The following is a 21,684-nucleotide window of genomic DNA, read 5'->3' as shown; positions in this document are numbered from 1 at the left end:
TGCGTTCTTTTCACCAGACCTCATGTATCTCATCTCTGGTGGTGCAGAAATGGAGGGTGTGTGACAGCTCTTCCTCATACTTGTCAGCCTTGGAACCCCAGTGGATGCTTTCAGACTCGAGCGTGGCCAGCTGCTGCTGCAGGTTCTTTACGGAAACATTAAAGGGATTCTAGAATGAGATGCAGAAATCCAACTGAGACAATGAGCATTTGTGCCTGCAAACTAAGTGACAATTTATGTTCTCTAAAAAAAACACATGGAAAATGTCCATTTTAAACGGGGGAAAAAATACAGTAAGATTTGGTTCATGCACCAGATTTGAATAAAATCTGCCAATATGGCACAAAAATACACAACATGAATCTTGAGTCTGGCCATATGGGGGTAGCTGAATGCAGCCAACACATATGCCAAAGCCTATCTTTAGAAGCAAAAAATCATTACGAGAGTTGTAGAGGTGCAATTCTAGAGATGTAACCTTGTCAGATTCTGTGGTTCAGCATCCATACTTGCAAACATGGCTTGTGTTGAGATGAGCAATCAAAATAATTCAAGCTGACTTCCGGCTTGTCGTCGCGACGAGACAGCAGCAGGAAGACAGAGCTCTGTCCCCTGGGCTGAAACCTGACCTTGTCTGGGACACCGTAGGGTGTCGGAACCACCCTGGAGGGGTGGTGAACTGGGGGGGAAGCCTGTTGATCACGGGGGGGGGGGGGCGGCCACCCCGTTCGATCCAGGAAACTCCCAAATCAGCGAACAGGCAGAAACAAGCAGCTTCGGCTTGCTTGCAAGTCGCTGGCAGCCAGCCAAAGAAGCAAGAACCAGCCTTTTGACATCGCTGTTTACCATCGGGTGAGACTTTTATAACTAATTGCTTATACCCCTGAAAAATTCCTATATAGTATATGGAAAAAGAAATGCTGTCCCTCAGAAACTAAAAAGCGGCAGAAGATCTGGTGAGAGGGATAGCTGATGGAAAGGAAATAACTTTAAAATATACTTTGAGAATATTACAGTTTGATGCTGTGAAGCTTGAGAAATTTTCCTGCAACCTATATTTGATAATCTGAATTTTATTTTGACTATTTGGAATCTCTTGGCGTGGAGCCCAGGAGCTATGACCTTGACTACTTGGCTGTTATTCCCTTTTGACTTCCTCTGAGCTTGGCTGGGAAATTAACCCTAAAGTGGACTTTTAAGGCCATCAGCCGTGGATACAATATTACAATGGCACAACAAGGAGAATTCTGGAACGGAATAAAACTTGCACTTGAAAGAATATTGGACACCGTGAAATCTCACTATGAAGAAGCAAAATTAGCTAATCAACATCAAATGGATTGTGGTCTGCAGGCAGCAGGGAGCGGCAAGGAAGGAGATGGGAATATCTCAGATGAGGCATCCCAATTAAAACAGCAGTTTGAGGAAATTGTTCCAAGAGAGGCACCGGTCTTGGATCAGGGAGGAGTGCCAGGGAGGGACAAGGGGGAAAAGACAGCAAAATCAACCAGAAGATGCCTGGAGGACTCACTGAGGATGGACTGGGTGCATAGAGAGTTGGTGGGCATAGATCAGACCTATAAAATGGCTTCAGAGGACATGAGGGATGACAGAAAACTTGAAAACACAGTAATATTAAATGAGAAAGAAATTAGAGAGGGAATTACCTAAAAAGATGAAAAAAGGGAAAACAAGGAAGGGCCCCTTAATATTGAAAACAGGTTTATATTCACCATTTGGATTTGTAAAAGGGTATATTCTGTATATTAAAAAGGAGAATTAAATTGAAATAAGGGAGGCCTAATTAGAGTAAAGATGTAATATGGTGATTTTTTTATTTTAGGTAAACTAAATTAGATATAAAGCTGCGTTATGGATCTGGAACTACCTTTAATAAAAATGTTACTAGAAGACTGTTAATAGAAGAATTATTAGAAGAATTTTATCCGTTCTGGATTAACCTTCGCTATGCTGAAGCATCGCTGAACGGGGCAGCGATTTCCATTGGAACGCATTAAACATCGTTTAATGGGCCAAATACTCACCGTTCGGCGATGCTTCAGGATGGCCGGCAGCCATTTTCGCGCCCTTGGCTCGCTTAACGAGGGCGCGAAAACGCTGCGCGTGGCCATTTTGGGCCATTTCCCGGCTTCCGGCGGCCATTTTGGCCGCCGAACAGCTGATCGGCGGGGTTCGTTTTGCGAAGATCGGTAAGCGTTTCGCAAAGCGAATTTTTCCCCATTAAAAAAACGTTGAGCGATCGCATTAGCGATCCGAAAAAACGGATCGCTATGCGATTTCATCGTTATACGGTGCGCTCGTTAAGCGAGGCACCACTGTAATATTATGATAGTGGTCATATTGTGTACTAAAATCTGTATGTGAATGGTTTGAATGCTTGAAAGATGTTTGGAATTGGGGGGGACAACCAGGAAAACACTGAGATGTAAAAAAACAAATAATTGTAAGCAAAATATGTAACACGATGTCTGATAAGCACAAAACAATGTAGATAGACCGGAAAACTAATAAAATGTTTAAAACAAAATAATTCAAGCTGATTTGCAAACTACAGAAGGTATGAAAAGCTGCTGTGAGAACCACACATTTTCATCACTTAAGCACTTGCCCTCTACAAAAATGGTTTTAGCTATAATTAATAGTTTGGCCCTCGTTGCATTTCTTGACAAATGGATGGAAAAGGCCTGGCTGATACAAATCACCAACATGAATGGATAGGTAGAATGCATTCAGATAACCTTATCTAAATCTGTTGTTGCTATTTTTTCTGGAAGAATCTGTTCTGCTGAATTATTCATTTGAAATGGCAACTTACCTTCAGCTGTTCATGCTTGTCAAGGTGGCCAACAGCTTGAGCCACAATTAATACAAAGATAATGAAGGCTTAAGAGAAGCAGACGTAGCAGCAATCAGGAATGAAAATAAGAAAAAGAGAAATGCAAAATGCAGAACAAGCAATAAATGGTAATAAGAGACAAAAGTGATCTAATTAAATAGAGCTCATAGTCTGTAGGAATAATATGGCTTTTTACCCGGCACCTAAAACTAGAAATGTAGATGCCATTTCACTGACCATGGAGAGGAATGTCCATAACCACCACTGACTACATTTCCAGTTCACTACACCTGAGAAGGGTCTCAATGTGTAAGTTGCCATAAATGGGACAGAAGAGGTAGTCCTTGAGGTGTCATGGCCTGAGAGGGCCTGATAGATTAAAACCACTATCTTAATTTGTGCTCATATCTGTCAGCCCATTGAAGTGTCTAAAATACTCATCGGATTGTTGAAAGAAAACAAAACTGCGTGACAAGCTTATTTCCATGTTCCAAAATCCAGAAGTCCTTGGGGACAGCCGCGCACACAATAGGTTGCAGCCATTAGATCTGGTGTCTCTTATCAGGGCACAGGGAAATGTTACAAGGACATCTGTGTCAAGAAGAGGTGGTGACCTCGTGTAAGCTCATGAAAGGCACCTTGTGCCTTTCCAGCCATGAAGGTTTTAATGTGAAGCCCAAGGAATCAATCTGATGGCTAAAGATGAACCCCATCGGGAACAGACTGATTAGTGGCACCCCACCCCACCCTGAACCATCTAGCCACTGTGTCCTTCTGAGGCCTCTTTTAGTATCACCCATCCCACTTCAGCAACAACTGATCAGTGTTATGAAGAGAGAAAGTCTTCTGTAGCTGGGTGATGTTTGTGGAGAAAACTGAGGCTGAGCTGGGGTTGATTTAACTTCTGTTGGAACTTGAAAGATGGAGATTTTGCCCTGGGCTTGTAGTGAATGACTCAACTTCATCCCCAACCAATGTGCCCACAACCTAATCTCCTCCCTGAAAAAGCAGGATACTGCCAACTGTACACTTCAGCCTCTGAAAGGACCTTGAATCTGCTTGCAAACAGACCAACCCCAAAGGAAAGGAAGTGGCGTGCCTTGTATTACCCTTACTTTGTACCCTACTAGGACTTGATCTAGCACTGACTTACAGGATGTTTTACTGAGGCAATTATATCCATTCCAAGTGTGAGTGCCGATCTGTACAAGTGCCTGATATGTGCGTGCTTCTCCTGAGCATCATTCAGGTGGAGCTTAGTATGGGAGGCGTCACGAGGCACATCTTTCTCTTCAGAGATCTCCAATTTTTCTGATTTTATCAAACTTTCAAGCTGGGAAAATTAACATAGATTTTCATTAGCAGCCATTCTTCCTCTGCCTTGCTTTGTATTCACAAACTGCTAGCGATAGACACAGATAATTGGCTTTGAAGCCAGCTTTAGATTCTAATAATACTTTGTACTCCTCTCATGTTTCTTTTAGCGCTGTGTCCATTTGTGGCCCAATACACAGGCACACACTTGCGATGTGACAGTACGTCTGGATACAGCGAATCAATACACTTACTTCCTCTTTGACACGGTGGAATTTGACTGTCTTGTTGAAAAGTTCATCATACTCGGTCATCTTATCCTTTATCTCCTTATGGAGATGAATAAGCTCACTTATTTTCTTGGACTTCTCCACATCAGGAACTCCTTTCAAGCTCAGCTGCTCTGATAACTTCACTGTGTATTCCACTTCAGCATTGAGTTGCTAAAATATAAGCCACAACAACACTATTGAAAGGAGAAGACATACACAGTACATCACTGTCTGCGTTTTTGATAACTGCACCTGTTTCTAAGTCCTCTGGATAAGCAATTAAGAGACGGAGCTTATGAAACCAGGACCATAGGGATCCTATGAAGCCATTTTGTACACCAACAATTTTGCAAATTTGAGCTTAGCCCCTCCCATCCACAAAAGCCAGCAAGGGTACTGAGGGAGGTGTGTGTGTCTTCATAAATTCTGCCTGCTTTTTGCCTTTATATGAAAGAGCGAGCTGCCTGCTTGCTTCCTTTTGCCTTCCACTGGTCCAAAAGGTGAACACAGTTAAATGGAGGCATATTTTTCACCCAATAAAGTTGCAAAATCAATCTATTTCCGGTGCATGCCTGTTGGCATTCTACCTCACTCTTCACATGAAGCTATAATTGGGGAGTGTGGGGGAACTGCATAAAAATTCTCATTGAAAATTTCATTAACAAATTATTTCTTGTCTAAACATTGCCTACTTTCTCTCCAAAAACACAGTTAAAACTGTATATTTTGAGCCAAGAACTGTGTTGAAACAGTTAGGAAGTTTAAAGGTGGCTAAATACATTCTGATCCACACATTGGTCTTGAACTTATAGACAGGCTTCGTTGTCTTGGAAAATACTGAATTTCTCCAGCATTGAATTTCTCAAGATCAAACTGGCCTGCAACTTATGCAGAAAAAAAGAGCAAAAAGGGAGAAACAAAAAGGAGACTTCTATGCTTTCCAACATAGGCAAAATGTAACTGGTTCAACGACATCTTTGTCACTTTGTCCAATTGTCCCTCATTTCTCTTGCTTTCCAACTAAGATGCTATGCTGAACACAAATTCGTAAACTACTTCCCGGATCATCAGCAGGGATGGTTGACATCTTTATGCTTTTGATATCTTTCCCCTTCCTTAAAGGGGGAGAGAGGACTGTTTTAACAAGACAAACACAAGTTTCCCAGTTCCCTTCAAAGTTGTTTCTTTTGTCTGAACCTCTTCAGCACTGCATGTGTGCATTTCCATAGAATTTAAATGGAATACAATATTTAAATATCTATAGGTGCAAGTCATTAGGAGGAATGCCTCCACATAGAATATAATACACTGAATTTCTGTTCTCACCTGAAACTGCGGCCTCATTTCATGAAATTTATTTTGCAGCTCTACAAGTATTGCAAGGTTACTTCCAAGATCAAATCCTACGGCAGACCTGAGTGCCTCTTGAAGAGTGTTTAAGCTTTGTATAGTCTACAGGAAATGATGAAATAACATGCAGATGTATATTCTGGAATATAGTCCATTAAAATATCAAGAAGCAACCCGGTTTTTCCCCCCTAAAATTATATTAAATGACCAAAGTCCTGCTGCACGGTTATTCAAAAGGTGAAATTAGATATTATCTGTTTCCTACTGAGAGCCCAACTACACCATCGTGGCGCAGTGGTTAAAACACTGTACTGCAGCTAAAACTGTGCTCACGACCTGGGGTTCAAATCCCAGGTAGCCGACTCAAGGTTGACTCAGCCTTCCATCCTTCCGAGGTCGGTAAAATAAGTACCCAGCTTGCTAGGGGGGCAATGTGTAACGTGTATAGTTAAAAAAAATTGTAAACCACCTGGAGAGTGCTTGTAGCGCTATGGGGCGGTATATAAGTCCAATAAATAAATAAAATAAAATAAAATAAATAGTCTGAGATTCACTCTGTTTATAAAACAGGTAATTTTTCCTGCTCACATGACACTAAAGCTAAATTGAATCTGTCCAGTCCTTTTGGCTTGCAAACCAGGGGTTTTCACTCCTGGCTAGAGACTACTACTTTTTTTCTTTCTAGAAAGATTTGAAAGGACTGTTTCCAGTGCGAGTGTGGTGTGTCTGTGTGTGTAGCCTGTCTGTAGCGGAGGAGGGGGGGCAAGAGTGGATAGAGAAGTGCCATCTGGGAGAAAAGAGAGGAGGGAGTCATGGGGGGAAGGGGCAAAAGGGGGAGAGGGATCATACACACCCACCCAAGCACGACCAGTACTCAACGCTCTATAAAGCCTCTGCTCCCCTAAGCTGCCATTTTTTTAAAACAGCTCCCCACACAATTCTGTTTGTTCATTTATATTTTTATAATCATTTATATTTTTAAGAACTCTTGAGCTGACAATATAAGATGCAGAGGTGATTGGAAGGTAAGCCTTCTTTCCACCTACAGGTGCTTCAGATGGAATTGCAAGTAGAAGGCTTTTTCCCCTCTGCTTCTATGGCCACTTATATCGGAGTGAACTAAATTATCCAGCGAGAGGAGCTGAGTTATTTTGCATTTCCCTCAATGTGTAGTCACAGTTGCATGATTCAGCTTGCAGCAGATAATGACTACAGAGATTTCTTAACATATGGCAATTCACCGTTAAAAGTTAAGTCCTTTGTATAACTGCACAACAGGATTTCAGCAAATATTTACTTAGTACTGATGAATGCTACAGAATATGTTACATTTGCAATGGATGAGGTGCCAAATGACAGTGATTCCTTTGTCTAGAGCAATGAGGTAAAACAGTTGACTCTACATCTTCCAGGGTAAAATCTTTTATTATCAGGAAACCTCAGACTGATTCTTTTAATCTCCCATCTTCATGCTTGGAACCTTGGTTTAACTACCAATCCTGAAGCTTCAACATCTGGGTGGAATTGTTTTCAGACTCCCCCACTCCAAAGCTCTGCAGTGCCCAGCCTGGCAAACAGACCTGCAGGACCCTGAGGTTTGCCTGGTTATGACATTTGTCGTATTACTTATGAAACTGATCCAATAACCGTATTATACCACATCTGTTTTGCGGGCCTTGGGAAAACCTGTGGATCTTACAGAACACATCACATGACATTTTAGGACTTGTGTGCACCAGAAAGTTTTAAACATTCACAATTCAGTATTAAAATCCTGTCATGCTGATTGCACATAAGTAACAAAGAGTAGATCACCATCAAAGGCATATCTAAACCAAGAGGAATAGCTAGTCATTGATGGCATGCCACTAAAATCTTCCTGGGTTTCTGAATCTATCTGCTCAGTTATATTTCTTCAAATCATAAGCTCTTTTTCTACCCAATGCTAGAAATACTTGCTAAGCACTGAATTTAACAGGGCTTCCTGCTGAGAAAACTGTATGATTGCACTGTTAGCTTCAATTTGTCAAGAAAGAAGGAATGTTCAAAATATGATGAAGCTTCGATGCTATAAAGGAAACAGGAAATCAGATTCTGGGCACTTTGAGACCAACATAATATCTGGGGTAGTTTTTCAGATGTTATGTCCAATTTCATTTTCAATGCCTACATTTTACACATGCATAAATTCCAAATAGGTGTTTGTGAATGCATTTCATGCACTCCTGAAGTTGCAAGGCCTCGGTTGTAAAAATGTACCATTATTAACAGCAAAGACAGGTTTCTGAATGTCGTTATCCCTCCTGAAAGCACTTTGTTACCTTCAGGACACCCCCTGCAGAGATGTGAATTTGTCGGCCTCTTGCTTTCGGAGAGAATTGGGGGAGGGGAGGAAACACACACACTCTTTTTTCCCCTAACATTAAAATTTCTCTCTGAAACGTTCCCCTTCCCCACCTCAAAAAACCATGCCCAAAATCTTGCAGGATTTTTTTTTACAAGACTCAGAATCTCACCAAGAACGAGGAACTTTGAAAGAACTCAATCCAAAACTCTTTATCCTAAAAATTGTGTGTTTGGGGGGGGGGGGACGTACCCTGATAACCGATTTGCCACGCTGCCCAAATGAAGCCAAGAAAAGGTGCCACGAAGGTGACAAGCAAAAACTCTGGAATAATTACCGTGTAGTTTTTACTTACATATTTAAATTGCTCATTAAATTTCCCACACTGTTGCTTGATGGATTTCACTTGATCCATATTAAGTTTCCACGCTGCCCAAAGATGTGTTAATTCTTCCTTTTCTTTGTTCAGAATACCAATAGTATGCTCAGTGACTTCCACAACATTTTCCACATTCAGTATTAGGTTGTCATTCACCTGTTAAATGAACAACGAACAATCCTAATTTTTTCAAGGGTAATAAAATATATAACCATTTTTTGTAACATCATATCTACCCAACGAACAAGAAAAAGCAGGCATTTCCTTCTCCCTCCCCTTTTAGATACCAAGAAATTGTAAAAACATGTCATGGTTCACAGAACAATCTTATAAATGTCGAGTCACAAAAAAAGTTCAATTGTGTTCAAGTGTCACCAAGTAAGTTTGCATAGGACTGCATTCGGAAAATGTCTTTTTATATAGCCTTACCATTTTTACTAAATTTAAAAAGTCATGCCCCATATCTTGAGTGGATAGAATCTTCTTTAGAACCGTCTGCCATTGAATGTCAGCTGACTGCATCACAGTCTCATTTACAAATTCACTGTCTTGAACAGATTCAGTTATGTAGAACTCTCTCAGCTTGTGGGCATCATCTCCAGCCTAAGGGAGTAGAAATAAATGAAAGTTGTTCATTTCTTCTCTACCTTTTTTGCTGGGTCTTTGGGCCTGAAGAATCCTTGAATCACATCACTGAAGTTAACGTTCCCTAACTTCATTGTCTAAAACTGATAAAGCACTAGTAGAGTCAAGAGCTAGACTTTTTCTTTACCGTTTTCCCTTAAACTAAATTGAAAATAAGGTAACCGCTTTAATATAAAAGGAGCAACTTTTTTCCTTATACAGTTTCATGTTTCTCTTTGTGCAATGTCATTTTTCTGAAGGAAAGATTGTGGGCATTTACCTTTCTAAAACCTAAGGCACTTTACAAATTCTTACGAGGTAATATCTCTGACATAAAGGAGGACTGGGGTTAGGGTTGCCACATACATGTGTATGAAAAGGAGGACATAGAAAGCCAAAAAGGTGGACAAAGGAGGACATATTGGGGGGGGGGGCTCTGTGCACAGGGTGCAAAGGGTGGAGAAAATGGATTTGCAGACAGACAGACACACACACACAAAGCCATTTTCTCCACCCTTTGCAATTTCTCAAGCTGAGAGAAATCCACTTTTGTGTGTGTGTGTATGTTCCAGCTCCCACAAGCATAGGGGATAACTCTGCATATGCTCCTGGACCTGGAAACACACTCTGCACATGTCCCAGAGTCAGGAGGTCAGGGCAGAAGTGGGGGATAAAAGTGCCTCCTGTTCCCCGGCTTTAGGAGGAAGGAGGAACTGGTCGGACCCCTATTTCCCTGGCTTTGAACCGCCGCCACTCCAAACCCCAGAACAGCCTCCCCTCCTGCAGGCAAGCAAGTGCACACTCACTTCACTCCTGTCCGTTTCCATCCATCCATCTCTCTCGCACCTTCCTGCCTTACTCAGCTCCCAGGCAGGAGCAGCCATCCACAAGTCAGGGATTGATTACCCTAAACAATCAAGCCACCTTATCTCCGATCTCTCTGAAAGAACCGGAGGATTTACAAAGGCCTCAACCAAGGAAGTAACAGGGAGAGGTTGGGCTGTGCAGGGGGTGGGGGAGGGGGAGGGGTGGGTTGGAGATACAAAAGCCGGACATTTTGAAGTTTCATGCTCCTGAAAAGTACGACATGTCCTCCTTTTTCCGGACGTCTGGCAACCCTAACTGGGGTATCCAAGGCCATGGTCACACCACTGTAATTTCCCCCTGTGGTAATGTGACTTTTAATCACATTCCTGTTGTGCTTTGAGTTCATGTGGCAGTTATTCTAGGATGTGTGCCCCAATGTAATTTTGGGTTACCGAGTCATTTCCTTCCAATTCAGTAAGTGCCTAGAGCTTCTTGTTCAGACCGTTTCACAGAAGTTAACTGACATATTGAAACCAATGCTGCAGAATTTTTTTGAAAAAGTGAACACATTTTAAAAGGACATGCATGATGACAGTAATACAAAACAATTGCAATAAGATCATTCACACACACAGCAACGCAACGTTCTTTAAAACGATCCACAACAACAACAAAATGGAGAACCCTGGCGGAGCGAGAAATGATCTGCAATCAGCACACTTGTTGGCTAAATGATTTGTGTCATGTGACCCCAAATTTAAACTGCAAAATCAAAGGGGGAGAACTGGAAAACATTTCTTTGGCGTAATAACAGCCTAAGTGCCTTCTGCTGTTATGCTACTGTTCTTTTTCATCATCCCCAAATCATGCTGGCTGCAAATGATGAGAGCTAGAGACAAGATCATCTGGAGAGCCATAGATTTCCCAGGTCCAATCTAAAGAGATTTCACCCAAAGAAGCACAGTTTATGAGGTAAGGTAAAGGTAAAGGTTCCCCTTGACATTTTAGTCAGTTGGGTTCGACTTTAGGAGGCAGTGCTCATCCCCGTTTACAAGCCGTAGAGCCAGCGTTTGTCCGAAGACAGTTTCTGTTGTCACGTGGCCAGCGCGGCTATACACGGAACGCTGTTTACCTTCCCACTGAGGTGGTCCCTATTTATCTAGTCGCATTTTTACATGCTCTCGAACTGCTAGGTTGGTGAGGAGCTGGGACAAAGTGACGGGAGCTCACTCTGTTGTGTGGATTCGATCTTACGACTGCTGGTCTTCTGACCCTGCAGCACACAAAGGCTTCTGCGGTTTAGCCCACAGTGCCACCACGTCAAGTTTATGAACTTTCCTCTAAATAGATGATTTCTTGATTTCACCAAGTAATAAAAGCCTAAAATACTCTAAAGAAATACATGCAGTGTCTGATTTCTCATGGCCAGAGCCCAGCTTCTTTACTTTTCCTCTAGGTTAGCAGTGAAGAGTTTAGGGCAGTTATTCTCAAGCTTTTTTTTTCTTTTGCCCCAGCAATAAACACAATAAGAAAGAAATATAGGCCGAATCAGGATTGTACAAGTCACATAACAAACCTTATAAGGTGGCTTGTGAAGACCTGTTTCCAATCTGTGGCTCTCTTCTGGGATGCCAGGGGCCCCCAGGGGGCCACATGACCCCCGCTGAGAATGGCTGGTCTAGGGCATGGAAAATCTAGACATGCTTTCCATTGAGTCCTCCTAGCTGAATTGGTTGGAGCTCCACGTCAAGAGAGAAGGAGTGGAACATGGCTCCCTATGCAAGCACTGTGTCCATGCAAATTATATCTGTACCTCATTTGATGACTTTAAAAATGCTACATAAGGTTTCAGGATTTCCAGTTTTAAGCCGATATTTCTGTTAAGTGTTGCCAGTTCTTCGTTTAGAAGGTCAGTTTTGTTGGAAAAAGCTGCCACATCTGTGGTTTCAAATTCTTCCATCTCCCTAAGAAGTCTCACAGCCAGTTCTAGATCATTGGTCATCTCCTGTGTGGCGTAATCAGAGAAAATAATGTATTGCACACATTTTGCCTCAGATGTCCAGAAATCATATCATTTCTTGAAGTAGTACTGATTCACTTACTGAAAAACAACCTGTCAGTATACCAGCAAAAGTTAAATATAATTTGTTATGAAAACTAGCTTTGCAAATACCAAGTCAGTCCCAGTCATAAATATAAACTAATGAAAACCATGTTTGCTTGTACAACAGGCAATCCCCTATCCAGACTAGGGTGACTGGGGTATTCCAGAGTTATAATCCAGAAAAATAACTTTTTTTAACCTGCGGTTCTTGGATATCCATAGCCTTTCCACAGGAATGCTGGAGACATACTTGCAAGGTGGCCATCTCATGAGGAGAACTGTATTTCCATCCTAATCTAAGTTTCTTCATACAAAGATTGAGGTTTTTCTATAAACCTGTAATCCTGGAAACAAATTCCACTGGCTTTACTGGGACTTACTCCTGAGTATATCATGGAGTATATCATGGATAGGAAGGCCCATTATTCCTTTGAACAGTGACTAAAGATGCACGGTCTCTTTTAATTTAGAAAATATATAACTAGAAGATAACATTGTGGATACTGTGGCGAGGATGAATGGCCCTGTTAGGGTCTCTATAAATCAGTTCCAACTTGATGGCACATAACAAACCTATTACTAATCTCAATTAGAAAGTAGATCTACTGAATCAATGCTGAACTGAAGGCAATTCAAATATAAATCCCACGGAGTCAATGGGACATGTAATAGGATACTGGCATATAATATGCCAATTTGATAATGTTTCTGAAATCTTGTTCAAAAGAAACCAAATGCTAGTTTATGCATTATTCCCCCTACCACATGGATCTTAATTCATTTGAAACAGCATCTCTACAACACCTTCTACCTGTTGCTTCTGCTTTCACAGTCAACATGACTTTTCATTGCTTTGTTCGTCCAGATTATGTGGATTTGTTTCCACACACGGGCCAAGCTCTGTGTAGCACTGGTGAAAAAATCATTTCAAACACCCTGGAAAAATGCACACAGTAGGAACAGATGGTTTTAAAAATGTACCTGTTTTTTTTAAAAAAGAAAACCAATGAGTTTTACCTTGGTTTGATTCGCCAACTCTAAATATCTGTTCAGAACTTCCTCTGATTCAGGCACAGATGAGCCAGGATCAATTGCAGCAGAGAGTACTGGACCAATGTTTTTAATCTTTACAGAGGCCTTTAAGGTTAAACAAATTATTTCATATTAGTTCAATACAACTGTTGACATAATAACAATCTTGCAGGCACCAACTAGCGGGAGGCGACTTCACAACCTAAGACGATTATCCTTTGTCACTAACCTATCAGTAAAGTTCTTCTTTCTGGCACTTGAGGCATGCCCATGCCTCCTCTTCCTTTTTTGCTCACTTACTTCCACGTTTGTGCTATTGACAGCCTTCCCTTTTTCCCTTGACCTCCAAGCACGTGGCAGAGACTCCATACCTTTTCCTTGTTATTCCTCTGAGGGTAAATAAAGATTTTAACTACAGAAAGTAAGGATACCTTTTTTCCTACTTAATATGTTTCTAGAGAATGATTTTTATTACATAAAGGAAAAGGGAGAATAGTGCTGAGACTTGGGCTGTTTTCTTACACTTTTCTACTGCTAATTGCTTTAGTTTATAGTCCGCTAACTGTATAAGGAACACTCGTGAATCCCCAACAACACCAACATGCTGCTTTGCCATACTACCAATAGATGGCACTGCCTTAGATCATAGGTTCCAAAGTGGTCTATATGGACCCCCAGGGGTCAATTTCAACTTGCAGGGGGTCCACGTCAGCGAGAAAAAAAATTGGGGGTACATGAGATGTAAGTGATGGTCTATGTGAGCAGATCCCATTAGGCAGATCATAATAAATATTTAGTCGATCCATAATTACACCAAACACAGATTCTGTGTACATAATATTTCATAATATTTTTAAATTTGGTACTATGTACTATCTGTATTGTGGTGTGCTACAGTCATGTGTAAGTTTGTAAAATTATTGGTAAAATTTTATGGTAAATGTCGATGTGTTGTAAATGGGATTGACAACATTTTGTCACTTCTCATTACTGAGCTATACGGGCACACACATAGGTAGGCAGGGGGTGTACGGAAAACAAATAAATCGGCAAGTGGTCTACGGGGCAAAACAGTTTGGGAACCTATGTTTTAGATGAAGGGTCGGCAACATGGCTCCCTAGCACTGTTTTCACAGCCCCCGTGTCTCTTCCTCAGACTTCTCTTTCTCCGGCCAATGTAATGTTTGAGTTCCATGGTGAAAGGGTGCAGTATCAGCACAGTGAAATCTTCATACTTTCCCACCCCCCAACTGTTCTGATGCAAATTATTTACTGGAAATGAAATAAACAGGTGTCAGGCAGCAGCATGTCTCTCTACTCTTCTCCTGCAGGCACATGCTCCCCCAGATCTGCTTCAGAGCTTCCCTCAAGCTGGCAGAGAAAATCTGGTGCCATACAGTAGGGAGCTGCAGAAGAACCATCATACCATAAAGGGTAATACTTTTTTTAAAAAGCGTATGTAATGGAATTTTCCAAAATGCCTTCTCTCTAAAGGAAAGCAGCTTTGTTTATTTTATCACTGAATATATTTTTTAATTAACATTTTGGTTCTGTAGACTTCATTACATGTTTATGTTTGGGACAACCTGAGCATCACGGTGGCCTAGAATATGGTATTATTGGATGTATATATAGCTGTGACATGGAATGTGAATTTATTCCTGTAGCACATTTTTAGAAGTATCTAAAGGAGGCTAAGCAATGTTGACCAAGTGTCTACATGAATTTTAGGACCAAGATCTTTTACAGTCATGTCTGCTAGCAGGGAGATCAACTAGAAGATTCTTCTTTTAGTTAAAAGAGGGTAGTTACATCTGACACAGAAGCAGAGGCACGGAAGCTTAAATCTCAAAATCTTTTTCCAATTCTGAGCAAGTGATCAAAGGATCTTTTATTTTTATTTTATTTCACTTCCAAAACACGTTTTGGTTAGTCTATAACTGCCTTCAAAAAATCCTGAGTGATTAAACACAGTCTGCATAATTAATTATTGATTCATTAGGTACGATTTTTTTCAAGTTTCTTCAAATAAAGGCTTCGGCATGTTTTTATCTATAGTCCTGCATGATAAATAGCAATTGACAGGCCACTGTGAGTGGCAAAAGGACAGGCCTTCCTTCCACAACAGATTAGGCGGGTGAGGCCGGTTGCTTATTGCAGGGAAGAAGGCAAGTGAGGCCACTATCCAAAGTCTGCTCTGGGCTTAAATTTGCTTTTCCTGCTCCTCTCTAGCTGAGGTTTAGAGGAGATAAATATTCTCTATGTTTAGCTCTTTTTCACTGTTTATGGTTCCATTTTCTCCTTTCTCCCTCCTGCCCCAATATATTTGTTTATTAATCTTTTTCTTGCTTTCAGTTAAATAAACAAACAAAAAATGAATACATTACTAGGTAATTCTTTTACTCAAGGAATGAGAAAAATATTAATTAAGGAGGAGGAGGGAAGTAAGATGAGAAGACTCTAATTATACTTGCCCGTAAGTACTTTAGGGATTTTGCAGTATGCAGGTTAGCAAGCGTTTTGAACCAGCTTACCGTATATACATAGTTTACCAGACTATTAGATTACCGGATAGAGTATCTGTCTCCATGTATGCTACCTTGAATGCTTTACACTGTACTTATATATATGTGTGTGTGTGTGTGTGCGTGCGCGTGTGCGCGCACACACACACACACACACACACACATGATATGTCTTTATTTTTGTGTTTTTATCTCTCTTTCGTCAGCTCTTCGGTCATACACTTTTTGAAAAAACAAGGTACAATATGTTGATCGCATAATGAGAATATATATATGCAAGAGCACCTAAAATAAGACAAGGGAAGATGGTGGTCTCCAAAACCTAGAGGAGATTCCCTAACTTCTTCAACAGCATAAAAAGATGGAGATAGGAAACATACTGAAAAAATGACAATGCCCATTTCTAATGGATAGCAATAACTCTCTGACACTTGGCAATAAAGATAAAATCGTCAAGGGAAGGGAGTACATTGAAGACCTGTTTGAAGATAACAGACCAACAGAATGTATTATGCAGAGACCAATATGGGACAGGAAGTACAAAAATCTGAAAGGCACCATGGCTAACAAAAACCCAGCACAGCTTATGGATTCAGTGATGCTTTTATAGAAGGATTGAAGTTAATGGAAGATGATAACATCAATATTTTAGTCACGCATTTCAAACAAATTACAGAATGGCTGAATAATTTAACTACACTATACAAAAAGGAAATGGCAACACTTGCACTGACTATAGAGCAGTAAGATTAATCTTGATTTGTTTGAGGTTTTGATTAAAAATGATAATAGTGTTTCCTAGTGTGAAGAAAGGACAAGAGACACACAGTTTGGGATCAGAAGAGGGAAGCACTATTTCACTTACATAAACACATGTAAGAGATGGTGTGCCATGAAAATAGCCATGTAGGCTTGCTTTATTGAGAAGAAGAAAGGCTTTGACAGAGTCCAGCATGATAAACTGATGGAGCTGTTGGTAAACAAAAGGCTTGACTCTAGAGATATTTGCATAATTAGCAACCTCTGCTGGCAACAAAAAGCTGCAGTGAAAGTTGACAATCAAGTGATAAAGGTTACAGAGATATTAAGAGGCAAATGAAAAGGACACTTATGCTCACCACAGTTTTTCAATCTGTACTCCAAAAAACATCTTTCAAGAAGCACTTGCTAATTCAGTGATTGAACATCACTGTGTTGACGACTGTAATCAGAAGAACATTTTGTTGACTTCATTAAGGTTGAACATAATCCTAAATCATTTTCAAGGACAAGAGTTCAACTGATTTTTGATCAGCCAGGAATTCCCCTAATGCCACTTAAAATGCAGAATTTTTAGCCAGTTCTGAAATATCAGTTAATGGAGTTTGTCTAGACAAACCAGGGCAGCTGCTGCTCTTAGATAATACTGATGTTACAGCTGCTCCTTTTGGCCCTGAATGTACAGCTTCCAAAGTCACAATTAGTAAAATAGCAACCTTAATTTCTAATGTCATGAAAAAGGAACAAATTGGCAGACTGCCCAAGGAACATTTAGTGTTTAGCTTTAACACTCCAAACAATGCCATTTAACTCTTCCAGAGCACCCTGTGTTGAAGAATCTCTGAAATTTCTTTTTATTTTCTCTAGCTGTGCAGCAAAAATGCAGAATTGTTTCAAGTTCCCCAGAGTAGTTAACCCCCTTTTTTTTCTTAACTGGCCTTTACAGTCTCAGTCACTCTGAGACATTAATAGCAGAAAGAATAAAAACAATTTTCTTGCCTTACATTTGTGAGGAGATCAAACAGCAAACTGACAAGCATGATTGCTTCTAGCCTCAGACTTCAACAGACTACAGAAAGGGGGGGGGAGCCTGAGTAGAGAGGCGGGGCTGTCTTTGATTTCAGAGGCAGGGAAGGAATGATTGGTTAGTGCTGGACAGACTGAGCCCTTTGCCACTATCACGGATTAGGTCTCTTATCATTCTCATGCCAACCCAGCTAAAACTCTAGAAGAAGCTGACTCCCAACTTTCTATTATTTTAATAAGTCAGGACTGCAAAAACTTTACAGCTACAGTGGTGCCTTGATTTGCAAACTTGATTGGTTCCGGAACTCTGGTCGTAACTCGAAATGGTCGTAAGTCGAAGCACCATTTCCCATAGGAATGCACTGAAATGCAATTAATCTGTCCCGGCCGAAGAAAAAAAAATCACACACACAAAAAACCACTGCAAGACCCATCGGAAACACGATTAATCTGTTCTGGCCGAAGGGGAAAAATAAAATAAAAACAAACAAACCTTCAGAAATGAAAAAAAAAAGCAAAGCAGAAAGCAAACAAACCATGCAAGACCCTTTGGAAATGCAAAATAAGCAAAGCAAAAAGCAAACAACCCCTGCAAGACCCATAGGAAATGAGGGGGAAAACACCCAAAAACAAACAAACCCTGGAAGACCCATCGGAAATGGGGGGGGGGAAACCCAGAAGCAAACAAACACTGCAAGACCCATCGGAAATGGGAAAAAAACAAAGCAAAAAGCAAATAAATTCTGGAAGACGCATCGGAAATAGGGGGAAAAACCCCAAAACAAACAAACCCTGCAAGACCCATTGGAAATGGGAAAAAACAAAAAAAGCAAATAAATCCTGCAAGGCCCATCGGAAATGGGGAAAAAATACCAAAAAACAAACCCTGCAAGACCCATCAGAAATGCAAAAAAAAGCAAAGCAGAAAGCAAACAAACCGTGCAAGACCCTTCGGAAATGCAAAAGAAGCAAAGCAAAAAGCAAACAAACCCTGCAAGACCCATAGAAAATGGGGGGGGGGGCACCGAAAAACAAACAAACCCTGCAAGACCCATCACAGCATTGAAACATAATCCCACCTTCCAGCCCAAAACCACGCTGCAGAACCCACCCAGAACAGTTTTTAAAAAGCAGAAAGCAGCACCTTACCAGGCAGTCCGAAGCCTCCTCCGATCCCACTCACTCTAACTGCTGGGGCGAAAGAGCTACAAAGAAGCAGCCTCTTTGCCACCAACGTTTAGCAATTTGAATTCCCTGCCTTATTTCATTGTTATCAACAACATTCAATATGCAGATGATACAGTATTACAACCTGACAACTTAGATGGTCTGCAAATATTAGTCAGTAAGGTCAATGCACTAAATAGTGATTCAAAGACAATGTTGAGAAATCTTAGTTCATAGTAAAAGGCCAAGAGCTAGTTAGAGATCCAAAATTAAATGTGAAATATGTTGCCCAATGTAAGCACTGTTGAATTGGATTAAAAGAAAAACCGGAGCAGAACCAAAGAATAAAAGTCTGAAGACAGATGGCCTGGAGGAACATCCTAAAGCTGAATAATGTAATATGGAACAAAAAGTTTAAATTGGTTTTAGAATATGCCCTGTACAATGGATGCTAAGATTCTCAGTTCTGCTGTATGATGTGGAGTGCCAAAGGATGCTAGGAATTTCTGGGATTGAGAGGGTGATCAGCAAAGAAGCAATACAAAGGATCAAAGCCCAAGAAATCATAAAACTTGTGAAACACAGAAAGCTATACTACATGGTTGCCTCACGTAATGAGAAATGAAAATTGCAAGCTGATACAGTTGATCATTCAAGGATATTTTAAAAAAGGAAAAGAAGTGAAAGAGAATTTATTTATTAAAGAATCTTGGAGATCAATTAAGAAGTAGCACAATGTAAGTGTGGCATCCAACGCTGACACAACTCATCTAACTCTTCAGTATTACTCATGCTGATGTCTAGTTTCTGGCAGTGGAAGGACAAGTATGTAATTGGGCATCATATTCTATGGATCCAACTTTCAGTGGCAAAGCAGAATGTCTCATCTTCCTGTTAACCCGTATCCCCACAAATTGATCTAATGGGTCCCTCAGTGCTCCTGAACAGATTTGATAGACATGCCTGAGAACTGCAGGAAAAGGAACCACCTCCTCCCTGTTCTGCCAGGGGACTTTGCTCCACCACCACGAGGGGGTTCATTGGATATGAGTGATGGACAAAGCCCTCAGTTCTCTCTGTTCCTTATTTTTCAAGTCCTTTAGTTCAGTGGTCCCTAACTTTGGGCCTCCAGATGTTCTTGGACTTCAACTCCCAGAAATCCTGGCCAGCAGAGATGGTGGTGAAGGCTTCTGGGAGTTGTAGTCCAAGAACATCTGGAGGCCCAAGGTTGGGGACCACTGCTTTAGTTCACCCATTCTCAGACTTTTTTTTTTTTGCAACGGCCCTAAACACAATATGAAAGAAGCAGGGCTGTACCAGGACTGTTTGTGTTGCACAACAAACCTTATAAGGTGTTGTGTAAAGAATTGTTTCCAGTCTGTGGTCTTCTTCAAATGTGCCTGGAGGGGCCCCAAGGGGCATATGGCCCTCCATTGAGAATGGCTGGAACTTAAGTTATCCCACCATATTTCCATTTCTATTTGTAACTTCAAAAATATTGGGTATGCATTTTTGCATGCATCTTCACCTAATGAGCAGTTCTGCCTCATGTAACTTTTTTGTATGCCTTTTCACTTACGCCGTCTTGTCCTGTATGTCTCTTTCCTTTTTTGTACATTTTAAGAGAACTGCATCATACAATTCTGAAAGGTAGAAATACCAAAGGATCGAGTTTGCAGTGTTTCAGGAAATGCGAATTTTGTTCAGCTTTCATCATAGGTCCTGACTGACATTCTTCTCCAGCCCTACAGGATACCACCCATTATTCAGTGATATTTTAAAACTGCAGAATGAGTGGCAGAAATGACTTGTTAATGAAGATTCGTATTTTCATGTACCTTCTTTAGGTAATCATCTAAGGAGGTGGTTAAATGATGCTTTTTGGATGCAAACTCCTCGTGAGCTGGCCACTGTTTTGTCCACTGATTTACTTTTTCCTGAAGGCAGTCTACCATTTCCTGAATACTCATCATCCAAGAACTGAAAATGGAAACAAAACCACAGTTAACATTTTTGCTCAAATATCCTTTGGATCTGAATAGTTTTAAGGAACAGTGGAAAACACCCACATCAAGAATATTAACATGTGCCAAAATATCCGGCTATGTAGCAGAACAGAACATCCCCACTTCCTGTCTTATTCCAACTGATGTCCTTCTTCAAACTAGTACAGTATTAGGTTTTACCACCAGTATCCCCCATGTTTTGTAGCAATCAATACAGATCAAAGGCCTATTTCATTTCAATAAACTTACCAAATCTGACTTTGAGTTAAAATGCAATTTATAAATATAGAGCAGTTTCTCTGAAAAATGTAAAGTGCAGCTATAAAGAGTTCACATTTTCTTACAAACAATTCACAGTTAATATAACTTGTGTTTTACAGACATTATTTGTTTAAATATGTTGCTGTAAATTGGGATGAGTGTTGAGCAATAAATCAATTGCCGAAGAGCTGGCAATTATTCTAAACATTTATGCTCCAGGGTGTTGGTTCATAATAATGCAAAGGCTAGAGGCAGTCCTCTTCAAATTGCTTATCACATACAATTAGGGTAAGAAAAACTCACGTTAAGAGGAGAACTAATTCCAACATTCAATTAATTTACAATGAATGCTTTCTCAAGCAAAATATTACACAATTAAATAGTAACACAAATTCCATTAAAATATTAATATCAGTTGTGGCTTCCCACTACAGTACAAAATGGTGGCCACACATGTGCGTGCCGCAGGGACCTTCGGGAGCTCAGCTGCACTGCCAGATCGAGCTGGTGTATTCTGGTTGGCCAGTGGCTTGGGCTCCACTCTAGTGGTGGTTTGGGGGCATTGGGATAGATCCAGGCAGTATAGGATGGCAGGTGGGAGACCTGCATGACTTGGTTGGTAATGTGTCCCTTAATGGGAACCAAGGGTGGGGTCAAGGGCTGCCCGAGTTTGAGTGGGGTAGGGATCCCCTTGCCCCTGGGTGGCAGGGAACTACAGAGTGGCCTACCCTCTTGTAGTCTCCAGAATATTGCCACTCCAGCTGGTCTCACAGAAAGGATCTGTTGAGAATGATTTTGCTTATGGGAGGTCATATGGGCCTCCTGATGGCCTGGATCCAACCCAATACCTGGCCAGA

The 21,684-nt window shown here is 40.9% G+C and overlaps 1 protein-coding gene and 1 long non-coding RNA gene across 2 annotated transcripts in view; both read right to left on the bottom strand.

Moving 5' to 3' along the window:
* Positions 1-21,684, bottom strand: part of CCDC141 (coiled-coil domain containing 141) — a 165,627-nt gene that overhangs the window by 50,264 nt on the left and 93,679 nt on the right. Inside the window, exons 9-17 of the mRNA XM_078393864.1 lie at positions 20,399-20,540; positions 13,069-13,188; positions 11,761-11,952; positions 8,946-9,119; positions 8,493-8,672; positions 5,770-5,895; positions 4,426-4,614; positions 4,011-4,190; positions 20-169 (exon numbers count right to left, since the gene is read on the bottom strand). Of these exons, the coding sequence (XP_078249990.1) occupies positions 20-169; positions 4,011-4,190; positions 4,426-4,614; positions 5,770-5,895; positions 8,493-8,672; positions 8,946-9,119; positions 11,761-11,952; positions 13,069-13,188; positions 20,399-20,540 (1,453 nt within the window). The remainder of the gene's footprint in view (positions 1-19; positions 170-4,010; positions 4,191-4,425; positions 4,615-5,769; positions 5,896-8,492; positions 8,673-8,945; positions 9,120-11,760; positions 11,953-13,068; positions 13,189-20,398; positions 20,541-21,684) is intronic.
* Positions 1,461-1,702, bottom strand: LOC144589382 (uncharacterized). The gene is made up of 2 exons (XR_013545461.1): positions 1,612-1,702; positions 1,461-1,577 (listed from the first exon to the last, which is right to left on the bottom strand). It is a non-coding gene; the product is annotated as an uncharacterized LOC144589382 (long non-coding RNA).

This window comes from Pogona vitticeps, chromosome 1 (assembly GCF_051106095.1).
Source record: "Pogona vitticeps strain Pit_001003342236 chromosome 1, PviZW2.1, whole genome shotgun sequence".
Classification (NCBI taxonomy): Eukaryota; Metazoa; Chordata; class Lepidosauria; order Squamata; family Agamidae; genus Pogona; species Pogona vitticeps.
Note: the sequence above shows the minus strand (reverse complement) of the source record. Positions and strands in the feature narration are given on the sequence as shown.